At 36.5% G+C, this 22,600-nt stretch overlaps 2 protein-coding genes across 2 annotated transcripts; both read left to right on the top strand.

Annotated features, from left to right (window-relative positions):
- The first annotated feature begins 14,652 nt into the window (after positions 1–14,652).
- LOC140815731 (uncharacterized) lies at positions 14,653–18,344 on the top strand. The gene is made up of 3 exons (XM_073174789.1): positions 14,653–14,715; positions 15,332–15,432; positions 16,051–18,344. Exons 2-3 carry the CDS (start codon positions 15,345–15,347, stop codon positions 18,012–18,014), a joined length of 2,052 nt encoding a protein of 683 aa, XP_073030890.1. The 5' UTR covers positions 14,653–14,715; positions 15,332–15,344; the 3' UTR covers positions 18,015–18,344.
- Positions 18,345–18,794: 450 nt separating this feature from the next.
- On the top strand, positions 18,795–21,179 carry LOC140813988 (high mobility group B protein 13-like). The gene is made up of 9 exons (XM_073172828.1): positions 18,795–19,279; positions 19,369–19,494; positions 19,594–19,868; positions 19,953–20,058; positions 20,142–20,207; positions 20,300–20,470; positions 20,551–20,642; positions 20,721–20,805; positions 20,930–21,179. The coding sequence occupies exons 1-9, from the start codon at positions 18,854–18,856 to the stop codon at positions 21,047–21,049; spliced, it is 1,467 nt and encodes a 488-aa protein (XP_073028929.1). The 5' UTR covers positions 18,795–18,853; the 3' UTR covers positions 21,050–21,179.
- Positions 21,180–22,600: the final 1,421 nt, after the last annotated feature.

The raw sequence follows: 22,600 nt of genomic DNA on the forward strand, positions 1-22,600 counted from the left end.
TCATTTACCATTTGAACTCCCAATTGATTCCCAAGAAAATCCTTCGGAGTACATTGAACAAGCGAAATATATTGTTCATCAACACATGTATGCAATAAAATTTCACTTTGTCTACTATCTTATCTCATTCCATAGCATGTGTAGCAGAAACTTCTTCACCTCTTAATTATTCACTTTCTACCATATATCGTTCAACAATACTCGAATCATCAACCAGTGGAGTACCATCATCAACTTCAATATAAACTTTGGATTCAAGCCCCATTTGAGATCTAATCACTGTCACCACCTCACTTGGACATTTACTAATATCATGTCCAACTTCGAGATACCAACAACATACAATATCACAAGTTTGAGTATTGAAGATTTCAGATACACCTCGATATCCATGTTTGGTAGTTTCATGTTTCGACTCCATCAATGGCTTATCTATGATTTTCTCCTTCACGCTCGACCTCTATGTAGATGGCAAAGACGCCTCATGTGAGTCACGTTTCTCTAATCTATCAACTCTCATATCATAGTGATTAGGAACAAGTTGTTTTCTCATCACCCTTTTCATCTCATCCCAGGTGACTATAGGGACTTCTCCACATCTTCTTCTACCCAATAATAATTTATCTCACCATATACTAGCATAGTTGGTAAACTCGCTACAAGCTCGTTGTAACTTCACAGCTTCTGAATAATTTTGGCTTTCAAAAAGACGTTACACCTTCTTCTCCCATTCAAAATACGCCTTTGGGTCATCTCTCCCGTTAAAAAAAATAGAATTTTCATCTTAGCACCACCAAAACTACACCATTCTCGTTTTCCATAACTTAGATGTTCAACACATCGCCTATCATCATCTCAATCTAAACATGACTTTCTATTCCCTTTGGCTCTTCTTTTTCTGCTACCCCCATAAGCTTTTCTATACCTTTCACATAAAGGCCTAAACTCCTTCTCCCAATTTTTTCCTACCTCTCCAACCCATTTTCTTTAAATTGAAGGTTGTCAGACATGTCGTACCTGCAATAAAGGTTAGTATAAAAATAACAAGATATATATATCTCACCAGTCACTCCAAACGAAAATCACTCAAACTCTATTCTTTTTCTCAAATGATATAATTTAGGCTTTGTAACTTATGTGAATCAAACTCATAAGTTCAAACTTCATAACACTTGTAAATTGACTCACATTAACAACAAAAGAACAATTAAATTTGAAGATCCGGATATGACTCAGGCACACAACTAAGAATTTTTAATTTAAGACGCAAATACTAAAATTCAAACACTGTCTCTTATTTCCTTTTTTATTGATCTATCTCGCTTTTTTTTTCTTTTTTTATCGAACCTCTGTTTTTAAAAAAAAAAATTGATCTTCTTTTTATTTTTTTATCGAAAAAACTACGATTTTTTTTTTGGACAGATTGCACCACAAGAACAAAGAAACTTGTGCGGCAAGAAACAATGAAGAACTACACAAGAGAAAATCGCAAGATTTACAAACAAAAATATACTAATATACAAGACTTCTAAAAGAAATCATGCAAACAAGGAAACGAAGAACACAAACAATATACGAAGAAAAACTGATAAATAAAACAAGATAACTTGTTTTAAAACATTGCTCTTGATTAACAAATGATATGATCTGAGCAAGCCACATCTCTTATACCAAATTATGCTAATGTGGTTATGGATGGAAGGAAACACGAATTAGACATAGTCGCACCCTCAATTCAATGAACAAAAAGATTCTTGTAACCCTATCTTCAATACAACAAAAACGGCATACTACAACGGATTTTATCCGTTGTCGTAGCCTTTCTAAAACTGTTGTAACTGAGGGTGTTGTTGAAAGTTCGTTCAATGACAACGGTTTTTATCTGTTGTGGTAGGTAGAATTTGCGACAGTTTTTTAAAACCGTCGCTAATAACATTAGCGACGGTTTTATTCAACACCTTCGCTAATGAGCGACGGTTTATAAAATCGTCGCTAAAATTAACGACTGTTGTTTAAACCGTCACTAAAATTAGCGAAGGTCTTAGACCGTCGCTAATTTTAGCGACAGTCTCTAATCATGATTTCTGTCGCTAACTTGTTTCGAAAAATAAAAAAATTCTAATAATTTAATAAATTTAAAAGGAACTAAAATCGTGTAAAAGAGAAAAATTTTAAGTGTTGTGAAGTAGTAAAATCGTTTAAGAGAGATAAATTTTAAGTGTTATGAAGTAGTGAGAAAAATTTTATGAAGTAATGAGAAAAAATTTATGTGTTATGTTACAGTAGTGAGAAAAATTTTAAGTGTTGTGTGAAGTGATAAAATTGTGTGAGAGAGAAAAATTTGAAGTGTTATGAAGTAGTGAGAAAAATTTTAAGTGTTGTCTGAAGTGATAAAATTGTGTAACAGAGAAAAAATTTTAAGTATTGTGGAGGAAAATGGACCGAATATAGAGTTATTTATAAAGCGTGTGCGACGGTTTTTGGTTAAACCGTCACTATGTTTAAATTAGCGACGGTTTTCATAAAACCGTCGCCAAATGTAGCGGCAGTTTTAAAAAACTGTCGCATATTTAGCGACAGGTATTATAAAATTGTCGCTAATTTTAAACATACGACGAATTTCCTTATAACGGTCGCTATCATTAGCGACGATTTGTCTAAAACGGTCGCAATATGTAGCGACGGTTTGTCTAAAATTAAAACCGTTGCAAAAGTTAGAGAAGGTTTCGGAAAATCTGTCGCTAAATATGGCAACATTTTCCAAAACCATTGTTGTTTGTCCAAAAACCGCAATAATCGACAACGGTTTTTCAATTGTCCAAAAAAACACGATAATCGACAACGGTTTTCAAAAACCGTTGTCGATTGTAAAAAAAAAAACTTGCCAAAAGACAACAGTTCATAGAACCGTTGTCTTTTGCCCTGAAAAAACGCTAAAAGACAATGATTTTTAGAAAACCGTTGTCGTTGATCCCCTAAAAGACAACGGTTTTTACAAAACCGTTGTCAAAACGCACCTATGACAACGGTTTTTTTTTAAAACCGTTGTTAAAAACTATACGACAACCGTTTAAAAAAAAAATCGTTGTCATAGGTGCGTTGTCGTTGACCGTTTTTCTTGTAGTGCTTTATCTTTAAAACAGGTAGCGTGATATCCACCCTTAAATGACGTGGTTTAGTAACAAATAACACAAAGAAACAATTGATCTCAAGGAAACCTTCAAAGAAATCATCTATGATAATCCTCGTGAAGAACAATCGACAAAGTATTGAAAATTTGATTTTATGGAACAGACAAAAGTGTAAATAAATCCAAAGCCTTTACAAGAGGAAAATATTCTCAAAAATATGATAAACTCAATCATATTTACAAATTTTTGTTTATATATAATAAAGGTAACAATTCATTAAAACTCGCAAGTTAAAGTTTCCTTCTTAAAATCTGTGTCGCGGTTCGCGGGTGCGCGCTGAAATCTTGTGGTTGCGCGCATGGTTCTTCAATTCTTCATCTTGGAAAGCTTGGGGCTCGCAGGTGCAAGCCTGGTTTTGGCAGTTCGCACTGAAAGGAATCGTATTCCTTGTCATCTTTCCTTTTTACTAATTTTTCTTTTTATATATCTTTTTGTTTTGCCTTTCTAGACATTTAGTATAGGATCTCATATAGATTTTATATTTGATATGAGATTATGATATATATGACCGATAATATCTTTAAGATATGATATGATCTTTAAAGATATGCTATCCTTGATTCAAAAGAGTTTGTTTCCTTATAAAATTGGTTTTCCATATTTTTATAGGAAAAGGAAGACAAGTTAGTATAAAAAGGGAAAAGGAGATACACTGGTTGGATCGATCGAGTGAGAGGCGAATTCGTACGAAGAGACGTTATCAGAGTAAAGCAATCTCGTGTCATCAATAAGAGTGTTGCTGTGAAGTGCTGACCATATCCGTAGACAACACATAATCACTGTTTTGATTAGTGTGTTGAGTTTTGAAGATTTTCCACTTCTCAGTTGATGCATCCTATATAGTTTTGTTATACGGTTTGTTAGAGGTTTAGGATGCAATTTGTTACTCACCTTCACAAGGGAGTTGTTTGACTATTTCACTAGTATTGCTTTTTGTAAACTTACAAGTTTTTCTAGTGAATTATTTTGCCCTGAGGCACCGCACAAGTACTTGATACTTGTGCATAATTTATATCTTGCGTCTCGTGTTGTTATCGTCCAAAGTTGTGCGTTAGTATCTCAAACTATAATTTCCGCTGCATGTTGTAGTGGGTGTTACAACACCTACTCACAACACCTACTTTCTGATACACACAACAATCACCCTCGTTATACACACACTGTGGGAACAGAACTTTCAATTGGTATCAGAGCCACCACTTGACGTTACTAAGTGAGATCCTGTTTTGTTTTGTTTTCACAGAAAAAAAATGGAAGCATCAACAAACACTGTGTTTAGATCTCCCGTGTTGGACGGATCAAATTATGCACTGTGGAAAGTAAAGATAAGGGTCTTTATAAAATCTATTGAAGAAAGAGCTTGGCTACGTGTACTTGATGGTTGGAGCCCACCAAAGATCGAGGATACTGATGGAGACTATCGGCTCAAACCCGAAAGTACATGGACAATCAATGAAGTGCAATCTTCAAATTTTAATTCCAAGGCTCTTAATGCTATATTTTCTTCTGTTGACACAAGGATGTTTAACTTAATCACCAATTGTGTCTGTGCCAAAGAAGCTTGGGATATACTTCAGAAACATTGTGAAGGATCCGAGAGCGTGCGTAAAACCAGGTTAAGGATGGTGACATCAAAATTTGAAAGCTTGAGGATGGAGGACAGGGAATCTATTCTTGAGTATGATAGCCGTTTGAGACAACTTTCTAATGAAGCTCACAGTCTTGGAGATCCCATGCCCAATGAAAGATTGGTGAACAAAGTTTTAAGATCTCTCCCTGAGAGATTTAATGTCAAAGTGTGTGCAATTGAAGAATCTAAAGACACTTCAAAAATCAATCTGGATGAGTTGATGAGTTCTCTCAGAACCTTTGAGATGAACCTTGATTTACAAAGGAAGGATAAAGGGAAGACAATAGCCCTTGAAGCCTCAACCGAATCTTATGATGAAATCCTTCAAATATCTAAAGAGGTGGATGAATCTGATTTAGGTGAAGAATCGATCTCTCTGTTTACTAAGAAATTCGGTGATTACTTGAGACTATGAGAGAGAAGAAGAAAATTGGACAAAAATCAGTGTTGCCCAATATCACCACTTCTACAAAAGCTCAAAAATTTACTCCCATGAAAGGACAATTTCGACCAAAAACCGAATTGTAAATCCAATCAAATGTCAAAAATCTGTACTCAGTGCAATGTAGAGAGTGTTCGGGATATGGACATTATGCCAATAAATGTGCCAATCGACTTCGAAGAAACAAAGGTATGACTGTCACTTTGAGTGATGAAGAGTCTGATGATGACCAAGAATCAAATGAATCTGAAAAACATATATCGTTGTCTGCTGTGATCAAGGAGAAACGCTTAATGCAAATCAATCCTTTGGGTGTTGCCACCGGTGTTGCAATACCTGGTCGCAACATCTCTTCAAATTCTTTATGTCTTAATTCTACAACACTTGGTGAATCAAGTCAGTATGAAACCCAAGAAGTAGATGATGATGAAATTACCCTGGAAAGTGTGCAGACAATGTATGAAGAATTGTATGAAGATTGGATCAAAAGAAATAAAGTGAATGCAATTCTCTCCAAAGAAAACACTGAACTAAAGTCACAAATATCACGACTGGAAGTGATCTTAAGTAAGAAAGATCTGGAATTATGCAAAGTCAAGGAGGAGCTTGGGGATGCAACTCAGATTCTTGCGAAGCTTAACTCAAGCACATCTAAACTTGACTCACTCTTGATGATGGGAAAGAATGATAAAACTGGACTTGGCTATCCGAAACACCAGTTTGAAATTGGTGAGTCTTCCAACACTGAAAGAAAATCAACAGTTTTTGTCAAAGGAAGTATTGAAAACTCGAATGCTACACACACTGAAAAAGGTGTTCCATCAAAAGGGCAAATATCTACCAAGAAGTTCAAATCCAGAAAACACCACTTTATCTGCCACTATTATTTTAGACCTGGTCATATCAAACCCTACTGCTTTAAACTGAGAGATGACTACATGAAATGGGAATCTGAACAGGTGTTGCCTCAGGTATTGAACAACACCCGACGCAACACTGCCAACAGGAAACCATTGGTAAAAAAGGTTTGGGTGCCTAAGGCTAAAATTCAGTGTTCTGTAATTTATACCTCGTTAAAAACTAACCTTGCAAGAATATGGTACTTTGACAGTGGCTGTTCACGCCACATGACAGGTTGCAAAGATCATTTGATTGACTATGTTGAATTGAGGAGTGGTCATGTGACGTATGGTGGTGGTGCTAAAGGAAGAATTGCTGGCAAAGGAACCTTGAATGTTGATGGACTGCCTAATCTACACAATGTGCTTTATGTCAAAGGGCTTAACTCAAACTTAATAAGCATAAGTCAACTTTGTGACGACGGTTTGCATGTTAAGTTTGATAAAGACAATTGTGAAGTGTTTGATAATGCTAATACTCGTATTTTGACATGTACAAAGTCTGCTGATAATTGCTATCAACTTGGAGAAGACTTAGTATGCAATCATTCAAAGGTGAGTGAATTAAACTTGTGGTATCAAAAATTGGGACATGCAAACTTCAAGACATTAAAGAATCTTGGTAATTACGATGCTGTGAGAGGTATGCCTAATTTATCCTCTGGAATTCCGTATGTTTGTGGTGCATGTCAAAAAGGTAAGCAAACACGTGTTCCCCATCAAGTGCTGCAACACTTTGGGACAACACGGTGTCTTGAACTCTTGCACATGGATCTTATGGGTCCAATGGAAGTGGAAAGCCTTGGAGGTAAGAAGTATTCATGTGTTTGTGTGGATGATTTCTCTCGCTTTACTTGGGTAAGATTTCTTAGAGAAAAATCCGATACATTTGATGTTTTTAAGAAATTACATGCTAAGATTACAAATCTACATAATCTGAGGGTTGGTAAGATAAGGACCGACCATGGTAAAGAATTTGAAAACTCACACTTTATATCATTCTGTGAAAAGAGAGGGATAACTCATGAATTTTCGGCCCCTAAGACTCCTCAACAAAATGGAATAGCCGAAAGGAAGAATAGGACACTGCAAGAAATAGCTAGGGTCATGTTAAGTTCAAAGAATATTTCAAAGAGATTTTGGGCCGAGGTCTTAAACACAGCATGTCATATTTCAAATCGTGTGTACTTAAGGAGTGGTTCTACTATGACATCCTATGAAATCATCTTGGGAAAGAGGCCGAACCTTAAGTATTTTCATGTTTTTGGGTGTGTATGTTATGTTTTGAATGACCGAGACCATCTTGCAAAGTTTGACTCTAAAAGTGACAAATGTTTATTCCTTGGTTATTCATCTAATAGTCGTGCATATCGCGTGTATAATCTGAGAACAAGAACGACTATGGAATCTATTAACGTTATTTTTGATGATCTTGCAGATCTAACGGGAAAAACAATCGAGGATGATATTGATGGGCTGCTGAACGAAAGTGAGACACTGCCTAACACAGATATTGTACCCGGTGTTGTAACACCTGAGACAACACTTGCACCGGCATAATCAAAAATTGAACAAGGAGAGAGTTCTGAACAGGATGATGATGTAACCAATGAAGGGATTGATATTCCCACTAAGATTCAGAAAAATCATCCCTCATCTCAGATCCTCGGAGAAACATTTGGAGGAATGCAAACTAGAAGAAAAGAGAAGGTAGACTATCGGAAAATGCTGGGACTAGTATGCATGACTTCCGTATACTCTCAAGTAAGCCATTCTTGTTTTGTTTCACTAATTGAACCCAAAAATGTAAATGAAGCCTTAAAAGATGAGTTTTGGGTCAATGCTATGCATGAGGAACTTGAACAATTTGTTAGGAATGATGTGTGGGATTTGGTGCCTAGACCCGATAATGTGAATATTATTGGAACCAAATGGATTTTTAAGAATAAAACTGATGAATCTGGAATTGTTGTGAGAAATAAAGCTAGGCTAGTGGCACAAGGGTATACACAAATTGAAGGAATTGATTTTGATGAAACATTTGCGTCTGTTGCCCGAATTGAATCAGTCAGACTGTTACTAGCCATTGCTTGTCACATGGACATCAAAATATATCAAATGGATGTGAAATGCGCATTTTTGAATGGCATCTTGAATGAGGAAGCTTATGTAAGCCAACCTAAAGGATTTACTGATCTACATCATCCGCACCATGTCTACAAGTTGAAAAAGGCAGTATATGGACTGAAACAAGCTCCACGAGCATGGTATGGTAAGCTTACTGAATATCTTCTTGACTTAGGCTTCAAACGAGGTGAGGTTGATAAAACTCTTTTCATTCAAAAGTCGAAGCATGATATTCTTGTGTGTCAAATTTATGTGGATGACATCATTTTTTGTGCTTCTTCTCAAAAGCATGTTGATGATTTTGTTAAATGCATGTCTACCACATTTGAAATGAGCATGGTAGGAGAATTAAGTTTCTTTCTTGGATTACAAATCAAACAAATGCATGATGGTATTTTTCTGTGCCAATCCAAGTATGCTAAGAATTTGATAAAGAAATTTTCTGCTGAGAACACTAAACACTTGAAAACTCCAATGGGGTCAACTGAAAAATTATCCAAAGACGATGTTGCCACAGGTGTTGACAACACCCAGTATCGCAGCATCATAGGCAGTCTTCTTTACTTAAGTGCAAGTCATCCCGACATTATGTTTAGTGTATGTTTGTGTGTCAGGTACCAAGCTGACCCTAAAATAACACACTTAAAAGCTGTCAAAAGAATTTTGCGATATATATCTGGAACAGTTGACTTAGGTTTGTGGTACACCAAAGAAACAAACATCAATCTAGTGGGTTTTAGTGATGCTGATTGGGCAGGAAACCTAGACGATAGGAAGAGTACCACTGGTGGATGTTTTTATCTTGGTAACAATTTGGTGTCATGGTATAGTAGAAAGCAAAATTGTGTGTCTCTGTCCACTGCTGAATCTGAATATGTTGCAGCTGCTAGTTGCTGCTCACAACTCTTATGGATGAATCAAATGATTAAAGATTATGGATTCAACAGTGACACCTTAATTGTATACAGTGACAACTCAAGTGCAATTGACATCTCAAAAAACCCAGTACAACACTCTCGAACGAAACACATAGACATTAGACATCATTTTATTCGAGATCTGGTTGAGAAGGGTACAATTCGAATGGAATTTGTTAGAACTGAGAACCAACTGGCTGATATTTTTACAAAACCATTGGATTTTGAGAGATTTTCCAATATTAGGAAGTCTCTCAGCTTGTGTGCACAATGATCACTCACAGATTTTGTCCTCGGTGTTACAACACATGTGGACAACACCCAGCATGCATGTGCATTTTATTTGTAGGATGCTAGGCATAGTGAATACATCATGTTTTGTGTGAAGCCTGTACAAGTGAAGGATACTGAATGGTGCGCTCTCAATTGAAATTCAAACTTTCTATTAAAATTCTCTAAAAAGTATGGAGTGTGCTCAATCTAAGTCATAAAGCTGTTGAGGATGTTCGTGTTTCACATGATCTTGTCTAATGTAGATAATGACTTTGAAAATTCTTCTTGAGATATAAGGTGAAAAATAGAAAAGAGGAGAAGAATGGAACAAAAAAATTGTTTAGCAGAAAATGGAAAAAGCTACCTAGAAGAGTCCTATGAAGACCGTTCTTCTAGTGTGGGAGCTACCACTTCGAATTCAAAATACAGATGGAAAAAGCTACCTAGAGGAGTCTTATGAAGACCGTTCTTCTGGAGTGGGAGCTATCATGTCTGAATTAAAAATGTTCAAGAAAGTTTGATACTAACTTGTGAGTGTTGCCAAGAGGTGTTGCCAACACCCAAGTACAGACTGACCACAGCTTGATCACATGCGTGTATATTTCATTTTTGATCATATTCTAGGCATAAATTTAAGTCACTCATACTGATGTTATGTAAATTCATCATGTCCAGTGGGCTACCAGCTTTTAATTCATGAAATGCGAAGAAAACCCTAACCGACTTAATTTTGAAATTTATTGATTTCTAACTGATTGTGGAGTTAATTCGACGAGGCGTTTTATTCTGATTGATTTCTTGAGAGAATGATTACACTGGTTCAGAAAAGTTACCGTTGTAAAAACTGATTTGGAAAGGTGCTGTAGTTGCTGCTCATCAAAATCTTACCGTTGGAGAATTGTGCTTAAATAATTAGGGCTGAATTAGGATCAACTATACTGCTAAGTATTTGCCCTCATATTCGAACATTCTCCTACTTTTCTTATTCATTTTTCTGCACAAAATATCTCTGTTCTTCGCCATTTTCAGTGTTCTTCGAACCATTCTACCTCTTTGTTTCTAATTTCGCATATGGCTGGATTTGATCCTCATGACATTAGAAGTGAAATGGCTGCGAGCATGAACAGAAAATCTCCTGAGACAACACCCACAGCTGAAACCAATGTTGAGGGAATGCAAATTGTGGGTGTGGCAGAAGAACCAACTCCGCTGGAAATGATCGCTCCTGGTGAACCTGGGAACGAAATCAATGTCGAGGATCCACCGGATTTTGAAGCTTTAAACAAAGCCTTTCCCACAGCTCCTATGAGGCGAAGATCTAAGAGACAAGCAGGGTTCGATCCTGACCTTGTCCCTGTTATGAAGCAACAAGCGTCGACCTTCTCTAACATTCTGGACCCTGATTTCTCATCCGGAGACGACTCCAATGATGATGACTTTGAGTTGGTGGCTCGCCCTAAACCAACTGTTGGGGCTAAGGAAACTGGTTCTACCTCGGGTATTCAAAAACCAAACCCCATCACTGGCTCACAAAAGGCTCCAGAAGAAAGGTTTACTGATGAACCGGAAGAAGATGAACAATCTCTGGCCGAGTTCCTTGCTCAACTTAAAGAAGAAAAGGCTGCCAAGAAACAACTGCCTAAAGAGGATGAGCCTGATTCAGAAATGATGAAGGAATTTGAGCAAAACCAGCCTGGAGCAGTCTGAAGAGTCCTCTTCATCGTCTGTCTCCGATTTTGAGTCTGAAGAACAAAATGATGATGACTCTGAAGACATTGGCTCTGAGGAGAGTGAATCTTTCGAAGATGCTACTGATCCTGCTGCCGGTGTTGAGGAGGATGTGGACAACACCGAGCAACACACTGACACTGATGACTACGATGTGAGTAAGTCTTTTTCACCCAAATTTTATTCTGAGGATGCCCTGGCATTATGGCCGCTGTTTGTTCAGAGAGAGTTAGTTGAGGAGAAAAATATTGATATCACTGCCTATGGGAAATACAACATGTTTGAGTTTCTCAAAAACAGAAGGTTGCTATCCACAGTCACCACTGTTATGCCCTACTGTCGCCGTGTGGTGTTAGAATTCTACTGTAATCTTCTGCGCAGTATTGGACATGAGGAATCGGTGAAGTATGGGAGAGTGTTTGTTAGGGATCGTATCTACAAGTTCTCACCGTCGGTGATCAATGAATTCTACAACACTCCGGATCTTGAGGAAGCTGACGAGGATCCTGACATACATACTTGTCACCTCTGTGCTCACTGGAGGTGTAATCAAAGTATTTCCCGACTATCCCAAGAAGCTGAGCGCTGCTAATCTCACTTCCTTTTACTCTGTCCTACATAAGACCTCCATTTGGAATTGGACCCCGTCAACAAATTCCACCACAGTGACCAGATCTCAAGCCATGGTACTATTTAATATTGGCACTGGAAGAGCCTTCAATTTTGGTAAGTTGGTGTTCAGGACAGCATTACAGTATGCTGAAGGGACTTCAAGAAGACAAAGCTGCCATATCCCTCACTGATCTATGGAATCTTGGAGTCTCAAGAGTTCATTCGGGATATTGATGAAGATCTCTGCCCTTGTTAAAGATTCCCTGAAGATTTCTCATGTGTATTTTAAAGGCAATAGACAGATTGATCTGCCTTGGGTGAGTTCCAGTGTTGCTCCAAATGTTGGTAACACTACTGATGAAACATCGGAGCCTCTGCCTGACTTGACCAGCCTGCCCCCTGCACCTCCTTCTGGTTATGTTACATTATCTCTCTCCTACATTCGCGAGCAGATTGCCTATGGTCGGCAACAGATTGCCAATGCCAAAGAGACCATTGATCATTACGAACATCAAGTGAAGATTATGAGCTTCTACTTGCTGCTAGTATCCATTCAAGACAAAAAGGGGGAGATGATACAGCTGACACGAGTGGAGCCAAAATGGACGAGGATGATGGCAGTAATAATGAAGAATGAGAGTTTGAGTTTGTATTGGTTGAGTTTATATTCTCTTTTTGATGGTTTGGTCTCTCTTGATATTTCTAGTATTTCCTACTCCTGTTGTACTTTTATTCTCTCTGACATTTGTCTCTCCAGATTACAAAAAGGATTCCGGTGTTATGATCTGAATGTTGTAACATCTAACATACAACACCTGATGAAATTCAGGGGGAGTCACTGAGTCACTAATCCAGGGGGAGTACAGCCGAATACCATTTTGAGTGGTTTTGTCCAGAAAGACAAAAAGGGGGAGATTGAAAGGAATCGTATTCCTTGTCATCTTTCTTTTTTACTATTTTTCCTTTTTATATATCTTTTTGTTTTGCCTTTCTAGACATTTAGTATAGGATCTCATATAGATTTTATATTTGATATGAGATTATGATATATATGACCGATAATATCTTTAAGATATGATATGATCTTTAAAGATATGCTATCCTTGATTCAAAAGAGTTTGTTTCCTTATAAAATTGGTTTTCCATATTTTTATAGGAAAAGGAAGACAAGTTAGTATAAAAAGGGAAAAGGAGATACAGTGGTTGGATCGATCGAGTGAGAGGCGAATTCGTACGAAGAGACGTTATCAGAGTAAAGCAATCTCGTGTCATCAATAAGAGTGTTGATGTGAAGTGCTGACCATATCCGTAGACAACACATAATCACTGTTTTGATTAGTGTGTTGAGTTTTGAAGATTTGCCACATCTCAGTTGATGCATCCTATATAGTTTTGTTATACGGTTTGTTAGAGGTTTAGGATGTAATTTGTTACTCACCTTCACAAGGGAGTTGTTTGACTATTTAACTAGTATTGCTTTTTGTAAACTTACAAGTTTTTCTAGTAAATTATTTTGCTCTGAGGCATCGCACAAGTACTTGATACTTGTGCATAATTTATATCTTGCGTCTCGTGTTGTTATCGTCCAAAGTTGTGCGTTAGTATCTCAAACTATAATTTCCGCTGCATGTTGTAGTGGGTGTTACAACTCCTACTCACAACACCTACTTTCTGATACACACAACAATCACCCTCGTTACACACACACTGTGGGAACAGAACTTTCACGCACATTTCCTCTTCTAGGCGTACGGTTGCTCGTTCGTCAAGCTTGTAAGTTCGAGACAACAAAACTTATGAAATTCCTTTCAAATATTCGCACATAATGCTCGATCAGATTCATATCACAATACTCCAACAATTCACAAAAAACTAGTGATTTTTTAAAGGAACTAGCTTAGAAAAACCGAGGTTAGCTATTTAGCTGAGCTTCGAATTAGGTTATCTCCCTACATAACGAATATACATATCTCTGTACAGGAGGATCTCACATGACTGTGGACTTATTTGAATTAAGGGGGTTCAATTCACAACTTAGGTCGTTGACCCATAGGTTTTGTCGATTCATAAAACACTTAGCAGTCCCAGGCTCTTAACTTTTTTGGGAAAAGTTGACACGTCTCACGAATAAAAATCCGTGAGACCGTCTCATAAGAAATATAATCTTTTTTAGTTAAATTTTTACGCACTTATAAAGTGTGTTCACAATTAATTGTGTATTACTTGTGTTTTAGCGATGTGTAATTAAAAATTTAAAACTATTTCGGTACATAAAATATGTGGTACCAAAATTTCTTCAATTCATTAAACTCAAATAATAGATAATTAATTCTAAAAAAGAGATTATAGATAATTAAATAAACAGACAAAATAATTTGGTAAATTTACGCTTTCTAACCATACGGCACACACTTCAATCCGTCTTTAACTAATATATATATATATATATATATATATATATATATATATATATATATATATATATATATATGTATGTATTAGATTTAATTTAAAATATTGGTATACAAATATGCATTCCAAAAAATATTATCCATCCAAAAAAAAATTAATTTTATTGAAGTGTAATTTTCCTCTTACGAATTTCATCTTAATAATTTTAATTTTAAATGTTAATTAGGAATTAAATTGTATAATATATTTGCACTCGTGGGTCTGATTCTGAGTATCGAAAAACAAGGGAGTTTTCTTGGGTGCTAATCTTAGGATATTTGCATTTTCACGTATTATTATTTATCAATAATAATAATAATAATTTGTATTAAAATATACGTTCATCTATTAATGTACTCTCATCTTTTTTTTTCAGAAAAAAAAATCCTGTCTGTAAATTCAAATCCGCATTCTTCACTTCTCCTTCGCTACCAAAGAATTTCAGGTAATTTTTTTCTTAAAGATTTTCTTGTATCTATCAAAACGTAGATTAACCAAAAGTTCTTTAAAAAATTAAATTCAATATGATCATCTGAGAATGTCTAATGGTAAAAAAATGTTTTTTGTTTTTCTAGATTTTATTGTATTAATAAAAAAAAATGTAGATTGATTTATTTTTATGTGGATTCTTGTCCCAGGAAAAGTTTTAACGAAGTTGATATATTTATTATAGATCAAGATGTAATATATATACTTGCAGATGCCTGTTAAATAAGCACTGTGTTCCAAGATCTTGATCTATAATGAATATATATATATACACACACACACACACATATGTATGTATGTATGTATGTATGTATGTATGTATGTATGTATGTATGTCTGTGTGTGTGTGTGTCATCTATAGAGTTACATTATTGTATATGCGCCACGAACATGCATGCATGTTATCAATGCATCGACAATGAAGGTCATGTCTTCCTCGGAAAAAAATGAAGATCATGTTGCTGCTACATTTAATCGTATGATTCATCATGTCTGATCTGTGAACATGGAATTAGTCGAAGAAATTCATACAAAAATCGAGTTGTCTCCTTAGAAATCCTTTAATTTGACAGAAGGCTACCGGAAATGACGAAGCATCATCGTTGGAAAGGGAAGTCTTTAGTGAGTCACGTGGATGCAGAGAAAGAAGATCGGCTAAAATGTGAGAAAATAGGTAAATATCATCCAACTACTCCAAGTTATACTTACGACAATGAATCGATCGTTACACTTTGATTGGAGAATATGGGATTGCGTCGTTTAAGGGTCGTTTACCAGCACAACTTTATCCTTAACATGGCTACTATTTATGGCAACTTATACGCAGTAAGTTTGCACATTTTGTAACACTCTGTGATGTCCCTTGAATCGTTATCCGTCCCGAGTCGATTCGAAATTTTAGACGTTATCGTAAACGTTGTGTACCATGTGTTTTTCCTTCATTTCATCGATGATCTACGGGGGAATTCGGTATATAACCTCGTGCAAAATTTAATTTTAAAACATGGCCATAACTTTTTAAATTTTGTCCGATGCATTCGACTGTGTATTTTTTTTTTTTTTGGCAAATATGAATGTCATTTTGCAGGATGAGTCGGTAAATGGCAACTCGGCCCGAGTTGACTTGAAATTTAGGAGGAGGATGTGATTTCCGTATTTTTAAATATTTGAAGTTTATTTCATAAAAAAATATTTAACTTTATTTAAATATCCATTTTTTAAAAAAAAAATCAGAATTCAAGAACAGAAGATATTAAGAAGTTAAGAAGTTGGCTTTTCTTCTTTGCTGCAGAGATTGAGAATACAGTGGAGAGGCTTTTGAAGCTAACTAAAAGTATAGGCAATGGCAACAAAGAAGCAAAGATGAGGAAAAAGTCAGAAGCAACACAACTCATTCAAGATTTTCACAAGCAATATGAATCCCTTTACTCCCTTTATGAAGATTTGAGAGGAGAAGTGAAGAAAAAACTCAGTGCACGAGATGATGATGATGAATCTTCTTCTTCGTCCTCTTCTTCTGTCTCTGATTCCGACACATTCTATACTCCAGAGGAATTGAATCTCAAGAATGATGAAAAAGTTTGCAATAGCACTGTGGGAGGGAGCAGGGAATTTGTGACCCCGGATTTGGAATACACTACAATCTTGAAGGATAAACTGACATCTACTAGTGAAGTGAAGAAGATGTCAGAGTTTGAAGAATATGGAAATGTAGCCAAGGATTTGAGCGTTGGAGATGAGCAGGAAGAGGTTTACACGGGGCAGATGGTGATGAAAATGAGGGATTTGGAGGGAGAGGTTTCAAGGTTGAAGGTTGAAAATGGATCCCTTCTTTTGAAATTGAGAGAGACGGAAGATCGAGTTGAGTTGAAGTCCAAAGCGGTTTCTAAAATGGAGAATGAAGTCTCAAGGCTTGACCATATGTTCAAAGAAAGTGAGATTAGTCATCTGGCAAGAATTGGAGAGCTTGAGGGACATAGAGATATTCTGCAGACTGAGAAAGGTGAATTGGTGGACGAACAGGATCGATCCAAGGGAAGTCTGTTGGAGCAAGTTGAATCCCTGAAGAAAGAAGTTGTGTGTGTAAAAACTGAGAAAAGTGCGTTAGAGATGAAATTCAATAACCAATTGGAGGAAAAAACTGGAAGTTCTACGGTTGATATTCAAGGTTTGGAGCTCGAGATCGACTCTTTAAACGTTAAGAAAGGTGAATTGGAAGAGCAGATATTGAAAATGAATCAAGAAATGTATGAATCTGTGTTGGAAAAACAGGAGTTGAATGCAAAGGTTTCTGAACTTCAAACATATCTAACGAAGAGCGAAAACGAGCTATCGGCCCAAGAAAATGAGTTTCATATTTGCCAAGATGAAATGTCAGCTCAGATTGCATTTTTGACAGATCACAACAAGAATCTTGAAGGGAAATTTCAGGCCTTAGAAGATGAGAAATCCTGTTTGGAGATGGAGTTGGAGGCCTTGAAAAACGATAAGAAACGAATGGAAGTTGATATTGAAAAGGAAAAACAAGCGACATTGGAATTGGAGGATATGATAAACACATTGAAGAATGAAGGCAAAAACGCCCAAATCAAGTTCCACGACCCCAAATTGAGCAACCAACTCATCGAAAGGAAGATGGAAGAAATGGCAGAAGAGTTCAGAAAACAATTTGAGGACAAATACAGAATCTTGAGCAGGAGGATAAGGGTAGCGGAACAGATACACGTCGAGAACAAAGAGTGCTACCAAAGAACAGCTCAAGAAAACAAGTTCCTCCAAGAAAGGGTCAATAAAACCGAGCTAGGACTGAAACTCGTTAAGGACATATCTTTACATGCCGATGATGTCCTAACTATGTTAGACTCGGTGGCACTGAGATTCGAGGAATGCACTGGTAACTTCCTGAACCGGATATCGAAAGCCTCGTGCGAGCTGAAGTTTTCGAAAGATTGGGCTATGAGGAAGAACAAAGCTTTGAAAAATGTAAAAGACGATCTTGATTGCTTGTTAGCACAGCTCGACGAGAAGGAATCTGAGATACTTATGTTCAGAGAAAAGGTGTGGAAATCGGAGAACAAGGTAAGGGAATTGGAGAAGATGATCAAAGAAAAAGAGGAGGGAATGGTGGGACTTGAGGAAGAGAAGAGGGAGGCGATAAGGCAGCTTTGTGTTTGGATTGATTATCACCGCAGCCGATCGGATTATTACAAGAAAATGCTGTCTGAAGTGAATTCAAGATCAAGAAGGGCAACTTGATGGGATTTTTGGCAAGAATTTGTGGGACTTTTAGTTATTGAATTGAGTATTAGTTAGTCATCAAGAATTCTTCTGTCATTCTTTGTAGGTGCCGCAGTATCGAGTGAGCAAGGTATCTTGAATAGGGAAAATCGGATACCGCATTCTTGAGTCTGCATTGTCTTTGTTTATGATTCTTTGTATTCAATTTTCAGTAAAGTTGTTTATTTTTATCTCCTAGCAATATATGAGTTCCTTGGTTATTTAGTTTTGGGATACAGCAGGTCTTCCTAAATTAAGTCCATTGGCCATATTGTTATTCAAAGTCTTTCCAATTGTTAGGCTATATCAGGAGTAAATTTTTTTGGTATAGAGAGAACTAGAGTAATTTGTGGATATCTAGCTCAAAGTTCGATTCGAGCTTGGTTTCGATCATCGGATTAAAGTCAAACTCTAACAACTAACTTAACAAAATCTTTACTCGATTATGCTCGAGCTCGAGTAAGGTCTCTCTAGTGCTTGATTTGATTGAGTGCAACTTTATTATTAGTACAAAGTATATCAAGAACGTCAAATCGTAAAAACTTCTATCCTTGAGAAAACAAAGTAAGTTTAAATATTGATTTATTTTTTTACTTAAATAAATATTATATATATTACTGTGCAACTCACTATTAAGCTTTTAGTCGCAACGCAACGGTCATTTCCTTAAAATCTCATCCAAATGGTAACGATAAATTCAAATTTGAAATAAAATCCGACCGTTCGTCCGGATCCCACCAGATCCTAGTATATTAAATTTCTCGTCGCTCGTCTGAGTGAATCGCTTTCATTTTACTGTTACACTCTCAAGTCCAACAATGGCAGCTGCTACTGCTCAAATGCTGGTCGCCGCCGAACCTGCAATTTCAAAGAAAGGGAGGTCTAGGAAAGCACTTAAGCAAAAAAACTCATCATCAAATGATTCGAGCATAAACATTGTTCCGGCTGCGGCTCCACCCCCGGAAAGTTCTGTCGGGAAAGAGAATGGAATGAGTTTCTCCCAGAAGAAAACAAGGAAAGGGGATCCTAAGGCGAAGCAGAAACAGTCGTCGGAAGAGTCTTGTTTCGAGAGAGAATTGCGAGAAATGCAGGAAAATCTTGAGAAATTGAAGATCGAGAAGGAGCAGACGGAGGAAATGCTGAAGGCTAGGGAGGAGTCTCTGAAGCAGAAGGATCAGGAGCAGGAGAAATTGAAAATGGAAATCAAGAAGTTGCAGAAGATCAAGGAGTTTAAGCCCACCATGGTTTGTTTTTCTTGAAATATCGGTTGATCAAGAAAGTTACTGTTTTTATTTTTTATTTTTTTTAAATTGATTTGTCTTTCATTTCACAGGCGTTCCCGATCGGGATTTCGCTCAAAGGTGAAGATCAAGAAAAGAAAGACAAGAAGAAGGTGGGTCCGGCGAAGAAGAAGCCGTCTCCTCCGTATGTACTTTGGTGCAAAGACCAGTGGAATGAGGTAAATGTGATGACAGAACAAGATTTGATCAGAAATGCATAATTTTTGTGTTCAATTGTAACTTGTTTTTGAATTTTCTCGGGGTTGTGCTTCTTTCAGGTAAAGAAAGCCAATCCAGATGCAGATTTCAAAACTATGTCGAATCTCTTAGGGACACAATGGAAGACAATAACTGAAGAAGAAAAGAGGCCTTATGAAGAAACTTACCAAGCTGAGAAGGAAATTTACTTAAAAATCATGGGAAATGAGAAGCGCCAACACGAGGCAATGAAGCTCTTGGAGGAAGAACAGAAACAGAAAGCAGCTATGGAGTTGCTTGAACAATATCTCGAGTTCAAACAGGAAACAGAGGAAGAAAACAAGAAGAAATCAAAGTAGATTTTCTTGATTTTTTTTCCTGGTCCTATGGTGGTGGTTTTTTTTCCCTGATAATTCAGATTTTTTTGTTGTTTTGGCAGGAAGGAGAGAGATCCTCTGAAACCAAAGAAACCGTTGTCAGCATATTTCATTTTCTCCAATGCACGTCGCGAAGCTTTGTTAAAAGAGAACAAAAATGTTTTGGATGTAAGAATGACAAAAAACAAATTTGCATTCACCTTGTAATCTCTTAGATTGCTTGATTTTCACAACCCTTGTCTTCTTTTAAGGTTGCGAGAATTACTGGGGAGGAATGGAAGAACATGAAAGAGAAACAAAAGGCACCATATGAACTGGTAATATTTGATGGATGAACTCCCATCGTTACTAAAAATCAAATTAAATTCTTTCTGGGATTTTGATTTCTGATGATGGCTTTAATTGTCAGATGGCAATGAAAAACAAGGAACAGTACATGCAAGAAATGGAATCATACAAGCAGAAGAAAGATGAAGAATCCGAAAATCTTAGAAAGCAAGAGGACGAACTAATGAAGCTTCAGAAGCAAGAAGCGATGCAACTGCTAAAAAAGAAAGAGAAAACAGAGAATCTGATTAAGGTTGTCCAACTTCCAAACATTTCCTATTTTTTATTGGATTTCCGAAGATTAAACGCCATTCTTTTTTCGAATATACACAGAAATCGAAGGCCAAATGCCAGAAAGAAAAGGGTGAAAAGAATGCTGATCCTAACAAACCAAGGAAGCCCGCATCTTCATTCCTACTCTTCAGGTCAGTTGGATTCATATTTGAGTCTTGGAGGAGATTCAAAAACAAAACCTTGATTATTAAATTTACATTCATTTGCAGGAATGAGGCCATGAAGAAATTGGCTGAAGAGCGGCCTGGAATCAACAAGTCCACTCTCATTGCTCTCATCTCTGTCAAATGGAAGGTACTCTAATGTGCAAAATCGCCTTTGAATTTTTCGTGTCAGCCATTAAAACGAAGACGTCGGGCTTCGAAGAACAAGAATAATAGTATGTATGTATTGAATCTTGAATTTGGGTTGACTATAGGATATGAATGAGGATGAGAAGCAAATCTGGAACCATAAAGCTGGACAAGCCATGGAAGTATACAAGAAAGAAATGGTAGAATACAACAAGAAATTGGAAGCCGAAGCCCAAACCAATTAGATTCAGAAAATCTGTGTTTGACGTTCAACTTGGTTAACCGTATTGAACATCATAGATTACTAGATTGATTATGCTGTTTTTTTCCGGTTGTATTAGAGGCTAACTTTTTCACTAGAACTAATCGGTATATTCTCCTCCATTTTCGATCTTTAAATATTTGATTTTTTTTTTAGAATCAAGTTCAATCCGCTCTTTGAAATTTTTGAATATTGGGAAAAAATCTGATTTCTTCTAGATAAACACTCAACATCTTCTAGAGAATCATTAATTAATGATACGAAATATCTCGCTCCTCTCAGGGATACAACATGTGCTTGTCAAACATCCGATTGAATCAACTCCAATATCTTTTGTTTTTGACATTGGAAGTATCAAACTTTAATCTGTGTTGTTTCCTGATAATACAATACTCACAAAATAGTAGTGACACTTTTGAAAGTCCAACACCAGCTTTTATTTTGAGAGAATTTTTAATCCTCATTCTGACATATTTCTGAGCTTTTTATGTCATAACACAATTAATTTTTCTCTTGAACCAATTGATGCGATAGCTAGTTCCACCTCTTTGTGTGTTTCTCCTAAAAATACATATAGATTTGCAGCAACTTTTTCCGTCTTCATAGCCACAAGCGGTCTTTCACAATTTTCATGATCACGTTCTCGATACGAGTTTTGCACCCGATATCATCCAATTGTCCCGAGGACAAAAGATTTTTTGTCAGTCCATTTATATGTCGTACCTCATGTATGGTGTGAATGGTACCATAAAATATTTTTATTTTGATAGTACTGATCCCAGCGATTTCCAAGGTATGATAATTTCCCATGAATACAGATCCTCTTGAGGCTGGTCCATAATGATAAAATCATTTTCTTCGAGACGTCATGTGTCACGTCGCTCCTGGATCCATAATCCATGTGTCACACAATTTGTGCATGCCTTCTGCAATTGTTGCCGTGTCACTGAATAATATTTCGACACTTCCTAAAGTACTCGCTACATTTCCTTGATAATTCTTCTTGATACTTGTGCATTCTTTCTTAAAGTGCTCTTTATTACCTAAATATTTTTTTCTTACTTCTCGACTTTTGATCTACCTCGTCTTTGACTCCCACAAGAGTATCGGTCCATAAATCTTTGTATTATCATCGATAAATCCTCTTCATGCTTCGAAGTTATCAACCTATCTTTTTTATTCTTGCACCGACTTTCTTATCCGAGAACCATGATTAAGATATTGTCGAATTTTAAAGAGCCCGTAAAAATATTTTTTGTTAAGTTAATGATAAATTGACCATATGAATCTGGTAGACTTTAAAGTTCAAGCCTCATACGTTCATTTTCATTTATTTTATGCCTCATATAAGTGAATTGAATAAATAAAGTATTTAGTGTGTTGGTGTAGTTGGTCATCGATGAGGATTTCGTCATTGGAAGAGTATAAAATCTTCTCTTTAGGAAAATCTTCTTGTATTTTGACTTGACCTCGTACATCTTTGTCAGAGTATCCAGATAAATTTTGTTGTTTTTTTATCTCATAAATACTTGAC

This window comes from Primulina eburnea, chromosome 15 (assembly GCF_022965805.1).
Source record: "Primulina eburnea isolate SZY01 chromosome 15, ASM2296580v1, whole genome shotgun sequence".
In the NCBI taxonomy this organism is placed as follows: domain Eukaryota; kingdom Viridiplantae; phylum Streptophyta; class Magnoliopsida; order Lamiales; family Gesneriaceae; genus Primulina; species Primulina eburnea.

Coding starts and splice junctions, on each gene's coding strand:
- LOC140813988 (XM_073172828.1), top strand. CDS start 18,854: ATGGCAGCTGCTACTGCTCAAATGCTGGTCGCCGCCGAACCTGCAATT. Junction 20,471..20,550: donor AAACAGAGAATCTGATTAAG/GTTGTCCAACTT, acceptor GAATATACACAG/AAATCGAAGGCCAAATGCCA. Junction 20,806..20,929: donor TCATCTCTGTCAAATGGAAG/GTACTCTAATGT, acceptor GGTTGACTATAG/GATATGAATGAGGATGAGAA.
- LOC140815731 (XM_073174789.1), top strand. CDS start 15,345: ATGACGAAGCATCATCGTTGGAAAGGGAAGTCTTTAGTGAGTCACGTG. Junction 15,433..16,050: donor GCTAAAATGTGAGAAAATAG/GTAAATATCATC, acceptor TCTTTGCTGCAG/AGATTGAGAATACAGTGGAG.